Source organism: Talpa europaea (assembly GCF_964194135.1).
Source record: "Talpa europaea genome assembly, chromosome: 13".
Lineage (NCBI taxonomy): Eukaryota > Metazoa > Chordata > Mammalia > Eulipotyphla > Talpidae > Talpa > Talpa europaea.
This window is the reverse complement of record NC_140080.1, coordinates 69,632,791-69,639,408: the sequence shown is the minus strand read 5'-3', so window position 1 is coordinate 69,639,408 and position 6,618 is coordinate 69,632,791. Positions and strand designations below refer to the sequence as shown.

Here is a 6,618-nt window from a genome sequence, read left to right as displayed (position 1 = left end):
CCTGCCCAGCCCGGGACACAGCCCGAGGGCGAGGCGTCCAGGGACCACCCCAAGTCAATATTGGGCTTTTTTTTTTTTTAATAAATCAAGGAATGGGATTTTAATTATTCAAAGCCCAGATTCTCTGGGCTAGCTGCTATTGGGATGGTCGTAGCCACACAGTATTAAAGAAACCCGTCACTAAGAGGACGAGAAAAACCTGCGAGACATTCCTTGCAATTACGAATGAACCAAAGACTTGGTAGCACGGGGCATTGATTGCTGGTGCCCAGCCGGACCCTCCTCCCTTCTCCCCATTCCCCCCCCCCCACCCCACCCCCGAGGCAGGCTCCGGCGGCGGCCGGGACCTCGCGTCCCTGCATCGTGGCCGGGGCTGCATTTTTCATGAGCCCGGGGTGAACAGGTGCGAAGTGCGCTAGGAGCATCCGGCCGACGGCCCAGCGCCGGGAACATGGAGAGCGAGCGCGACATGTACCGCCAGTTCCAGGACTGGTGCCTCAGGACTTACGGGGACTCAGGCAAGACCAAGACGGTGACCCGTAAAAAATACGAGCGGATTGTCCAGCTTCTCAACGGCTCCGAGTCGAGCTCCACGGATAACGCCAAATTTAAATTCTGGGTCAAATCGAAGGGCTTCCAGCTGGGCCAGCCGGACGAGGTCCGCGGGGGTGGCGGCGCCAAGCAAGTGCTCTACGTGCCCGTCAAGACCACGGTGAGTGACTCGCCTTCCTCTGTTATTTGTCTGCCTGAGCAGCCCGGCGGGGAGGGGAGCTGGAGGGGGGAGGCAGGGGGAGCAGCGAGCCACCGTTGGCTCATGTGCCCCCCACCCTTCTCAACCCCCTCCCCAAGTCGTCCCTACTTGCATTAGCAAGACGTGTCCCCCCCCCCCCCCAGCGTAGAGTCTTTGTGGTTCTTGATTTTAAAGCCGCCACGCACCTCCAGAGCCCGCTGCCCTCCTCGACTCCAGGCTCTCCGACCCGCTGTGGGAGCTGCCATCTCCATCCCCGGGTCGGGCGGCGTCCTGCGTCCTCGGGCTGGGCCATTGTCCCATGTCCTTCGCCGGGCGCGCGTCCCGCAGCCGCCACCGCGCATAAAGGCCACACTGAAACCCCAGCCGCACGCTCTGATAATAGACGATTCTGATCGATAGTCTACAGTGTCTCCTTATTGGCACAAAGCCCGAATGTGGCGCTAGTCGTGGATGTGGGATTTCCCCCCGACACTATCAGGTTTTATTGTTAGACCGCCGCTTGGGCGACACCGGGCTGTCCGATCGTCTAAATCACTCCCCGAGACCTTGTTGCCACGAGTATTTAGATTGTAGATAAGGCTCTGGAGATTGCTCTTCCCCGCCCCCCATTCTTTCCCTCACTTCACCCTTTCACAAATAAAGCTGCAGCTACATGATGAATAACAAAGAGAGATGGGCTTGGCGCAATCAAATGGTGTGTTTATTTGGGGTGGCTCTAGTCTCATGGCCACAAAGCTCTAAACCCAAGCGCTGCAAGGTATTGGCATGAAGAGTCGAGTATATCACAGCCTCAGAGGGCAGAAGCCTGTGAGGCTGAGGAGCGGCAGGAGCGTCAATTCCCTTTTTAAGAAGATGGGAACTGTGGGCTCCAAGTAGGGTTGCAGATCAGATCCATGAGACCTCTTTCTTCACCACGCTGCGGTGGGTACTCCCTGGAGTAGGGGCGGGGGAGGGTATCTGGCATCCTTTGCATTTTTGCCTTCCTTAGGGTTTCTTGAGCATTTGCTCTTTTCCTCCACCCTTTACTGGCAACTGTTTCCTGTGCAGAATTCCTGGAGGATGCTAGAAAGGAGATGTCTTGAAAGCTATTCTTCTGTCTTAAGCGGAGGTATATTAAATTGAAAATATGTGCATGAAAGGTTTTTCAAAGGGTTATTTGGAGTAGTCTTTTAGCTTCGGAAAGACAAGTTTATGGTTTGCTGAGATTTGTTGTTTGCAGGAAATATATTTCTTTTGGAATTTATCTGGAGAATGGGAAATGGAAATGTAGGTAAAATGGAAAAAAGTTCTGTTTTTTTTTTTTTTAATACTATTGTTGAAAGCTTTCTGGGAGGTAGATGTATAAATGAAGCCTTCTCCTTTAACATGTGGCATTGCTTAAGACAATGGTGAGATTACTATAGTGTTGGTTTACTAATTAATGAGGACTGGATGGATATAGATTAAAACTGAGGTTTATTTACATCTGGATAAACCAGAAGTCTGTTTTAGAGTTTAAAGTGTTTTGACTCACCTGTATTGGGAATAACATTTAGAACCTGATTTGAAAAAAAAAAAAAAAAAGACATTGTTAGACAAAGTAAATTAGAATTCAAAAATAAGAATTTATTTTCTTTGGGATCATATTGGGCAAATTGAAGGATAACAATAAGAATTTAAGAGACATTTGCCTACATATTATTTAACCTGATGTATGTTTTTAAAAATTGTTGTTTGGGAAGTTTGTTTTTCATTTCTTTTATGTTAAAGTTAAGTCTCTGTTTATCTGTCAGATAGCTTTACTTGTATATTGGTCAATGGGGTTTATATTTGCATGCATTTGGTTACATCCAAATTATGTATAAATGGATATGCCCTTTTAGAACATCAGTTCTAAATAACAAATCTCTGTGTTATGTTGACACAGAGATAATCATGGATGCTAGCAATTTAAACCAGCATTTGCATCCTCTGATACCCATATTTTCATTCAAAAATTAATGCAGAGTTGTTAAAGAATTGCTGCCAAGACATGTAGTATAGAATAACAACTCTAGTATTAATAAGTAACACGTGTTTCTATTTTTCTGTAAAAAGTCCATATATTTATGGAAGAAAATGTAACCCATCAGGTTATATTATTGTTTTTGTGTAGTATTTAAGAGCTCTGCTCTTCACTCAAACCTGTTTTGAAATGTTAAAGAGGTTTTTAATTCATGAGCTCTTTTATTGCTCTTTATGAAATTCTTATGCTGCTCCTGACATAGAATTATAGGCTCCTCCTTCTCTGAGAGATAGCCAATCATCATTTCAATGAGTTTAAAAAAATAAATAAGATTCCCTTTTATCATGTGTTTCCTCACATCTCAAATTATTTCTTCTTTAGAAAAGGAGATTTTTCACTATAAAAGCTAGAGAACAGTCACCAGAAAGGCCAAAATATATATTTTCTTTTGATTCAAAGGCATATACTGGTTGAAATAAAGCACCATATTTGATGGTATTTTCAAGTAGGTTAAGAATCATTCTAGCTATTTGAGGTTTCCTGGTTTTCGGCTAGGTTTGCTGTCAGTGAGATATTTGCGCCTGATGTTGCAGTAACCCACTGCTGCTGATAATTAGACATCATTACTACTGCAAAAAGGGAAAGAGAGAAGGGGAGAGGACAGGCTGGGGCTAATTAACTACTTGTGTTTAATGAAAGAAAGGGAGACTGATAGCAACTGGGAGGTCGTATTAGAGCAGAGTAGACACATGACATAGACTTAATTGAAACAAACCAGCTTTCATACTGAAAGGAGCTTGGTTCTTTTATTTTTCCAAAAGAATATATGTAGCTTTACAAGTATTCTTTCTCCTAAAGCCTAAACTTGACTGATGATAAAATAAAGTGATTATTGAATTAAATAAAAATGTAGAATACTAAAAGAGATAAACATGTCCTTTAATATTTGTCCTAGCCATGCCTAGGGACCTAGTTGTCACTATTTAGATTACTCTGCCTGAGGAGATACTGTTTGGTCACCAAGCAACAATATCCTGTAACTCTGCCATTTTAGGTCTAGCGTGGGACCTCAGTACATAAACCTCGTGCATGTGCAGGATGTACAAATAAATATGCATTTCTTAGAGCATAACATCTTAAGTATTTTTCCATATTACCACAATTATTTTTCTAAGTTCTTTCACTAAAGATGTCAAAAATTTAGAAGAATGAAATGGTGAATGGCTTAATTCTGAAAAACATAATGCCTGACGTTGATTACAAAAAAAGTTTAATCAGTGATCATTTTAAATTAACTTTGCTCTTTTATATCTTTGATAGTTCCCATTTAGTTTTTGGAAACATTTGATTCTGATTTACATTTTATTTTCTTGCAGCAATTATTTGAAACATCACACTCATAATTTAAACAACTCAAGCATATTATAACACTGGAATTATGAAAGGTAAACTTTGAAAATAACCAGAAATTTATTAGTTTTTCATTATTGATATGAATAATGCATTAGCGTGTAGTTTTGAAAGTCTACTGCATTATATAAAAATATTAGGAAATTTGGTTAACTCACATTTTTGTCTTTCAGTCTTAAACATTAAGATAATATCAAAACTGTATAAACAAATAATGTAGATAATGTGTTTCTTGACCCATATTTTGTATGAACAGACATTAAGGTCTAATTCTTGCCTTTTGTGTACCTTCTCCTCTTACATATTCCACTAGGGAATATAAAGTGAATTTGCATACAGAAAAGAAAGTGTGTCATCTTTAGTTATGTCATTTAAAATGATGATTTATTCAGTTCTACAATCTGTAGTCTCAGATTTCATATTGTCCTTGCTGTGTATACTGCTAATTGATTACTGTACAGTGATTAGAATGAATATTCATGGACTAGGTCATAAATAGTTACTGTCTTCTTTGTGCGGTTTTTTTTTTCTCTGTATGGTTTTAGTTTTAAATTTTTGGTGCTACATCAGAGTGAAGGAATTAGTACCTCAAAAGGTGTCCACCCAACCTCATGTCATAGGCACACATCACACATATTAGGCCTTGACTTGGGATTTGCTACAGAAACTTCAGAAAACAAAGCTGAGTACCATTGCCACTCTATAATATAATATTTCATATCTATGACACAGACAAATCATCATAATATTTACTGAGATATAACTAGACTTTTGCTTATCTTGGGTACTTTCACACTGGGCCTTTCTGGTAGGGCCTCATTAGAAAGCTGATGTGTTTTTCTCTTCAAGTATTTGGGACACTCTATAGCATAAGTCTCCGGGGTTGAATATCTCAAGTGTGAATCTCAGCAATGTGGCTTATCAGTTGATTTAGTGGACCCTTGTAAGTTATTGTCAAGACAAATCCTCTAAGGCAAGTCCCCAGCACTGTGTGTAAATAGGAATATTAAGGGGAAGGGGCATAGGGACATAATTCCTTTGAATACAAGGAGAAATGAGACCCTGTTAGTATACAGAATCCATTCTGTACTTATTTATTAAGTTACCATTTCTTAACTTTTTCCACCTGTTCATCCTTATTAGTAACCACTATAGGTGAGGGACAAGTTTCAGCCCTAATAATTATACACGTACCATGGATATACAAGATTTACATATATACAAGATAACTGAGTCAGTTGATATCATACTTCTCAAGATTTTATGATCTAAACTTGGTGCTTTAATTAAAGAGAAGAAGAGAAGGTGAACAATCAAATACAGGGATGTGGCAGCAGAGCTTTCAAGAGTTTTGATCCCATGTCAAGATCATAAAGACCTTTCCCTAAAAGCTATTGTTTTTGCTCAGATTTTTTTATCTCTAAGGAAAAATTAAAGTGAATATAATACATTCATTTCCATAATTCCTGGGTAGCAAATAAAGTAAAATTCATGGTCAGCAGCATAGATGGCAGTTAACATGGAGTAATGGGCAGGGTATAGATTTTAGAACCTCAAATTTGACATTTACAGGAACTGTGAGTTAAGAGAAGTTTATTAACTAACTAGTTTCCTCATTGAAAGTGTCAATAATAATACTTTCCTGACTAATTTTGGATAATAATCATAATTCATAACCATATAGATTATGTAGCATATGCCAAATATGTAATGTTAAAAAGAGAAGCTATTCTTAGTATGATTAACAAAACAATATGTTATGAACTCAGTAACACTTCAACGGGGAGTTAAAATGTAAACTACATCTATATATGTATGTATGTATTATTTGGATATTTATGCTTCATTTTTTTTTTAATTTTCTAGAGGCATGTCTTATTTATTTATTTGTTTGTTTATTTGGTTTATACATGCACTGGGTACAGTCAGAAGCGTGGGAGGGTGAGAGAATTCACCAGAGCCAGAGCGGGGAGCAGAGCAGGCAGAAGGACCGAAGTACACTGCTGAGGGGAGCAGCGGGCGGCAGGAGAGGTCTGCCCGCCATGTGGGACCCTCCTCCAGTGGCCGGGGAGCAGCCGAGGATCGAACCGGCAACGCAGTGGCCGCGGGCAGCTTCGCAACCCAGCACTCAACCGCTGCGCCACCGGGGAGGCCCTATGCTTCTTCATTTTTAGAAAATAAAAATAACTTTTTTCTTATAAAAATGATACATTCTCATTGGTTGTAAAATATAAATTGAAAGGAAAGAAAAAAGGCTTACAAGTCATTCTAAATGCCCCATCCAAACATAACCACCATTAGCTAATTATGGGTATCATAAGATGTGTCATTCTCTAAATATGTATATCTATGGTATGAGATAGTAGTCTAGTTTCATTCTTTTGCATGTGACAGTCGTCCAGTCTTCCCGGCACTATTTATTGAACAGACTTTGTTCCATTGCATATTCTTTGCTCCTTTGTCACAGATTAGT

General features: G+C 40.1%; 1 protein-coding gene across 5 annotated transcripts in view; it reads left to right on the top strand.

Moving 5' to 3' along the window:
* Positions 1 to 451: 451 nt before the first annotated feature.
* The window catches only part of NOL4 (nucleolar protein 4), a gene marked incomplete at both ends in the record, with an annotated part of 302,349 nt that continues 296,182 nt past the window's right edge, over positions 452 to 6,618 (top strand). For all 5 annotated transcript variants that reach the window (XM_084251768.1, XM_084251767.1, XM_084251765.1 and 2 more), the window contains one exon: positions 452 to 712. In XM_084251768.1, the coding sequence (XP_084107894.1) occupies positions 452 to 712 (261 nt within the window). The remainder of the gene's footprint in view (positions 713 to 6,618) is intronic.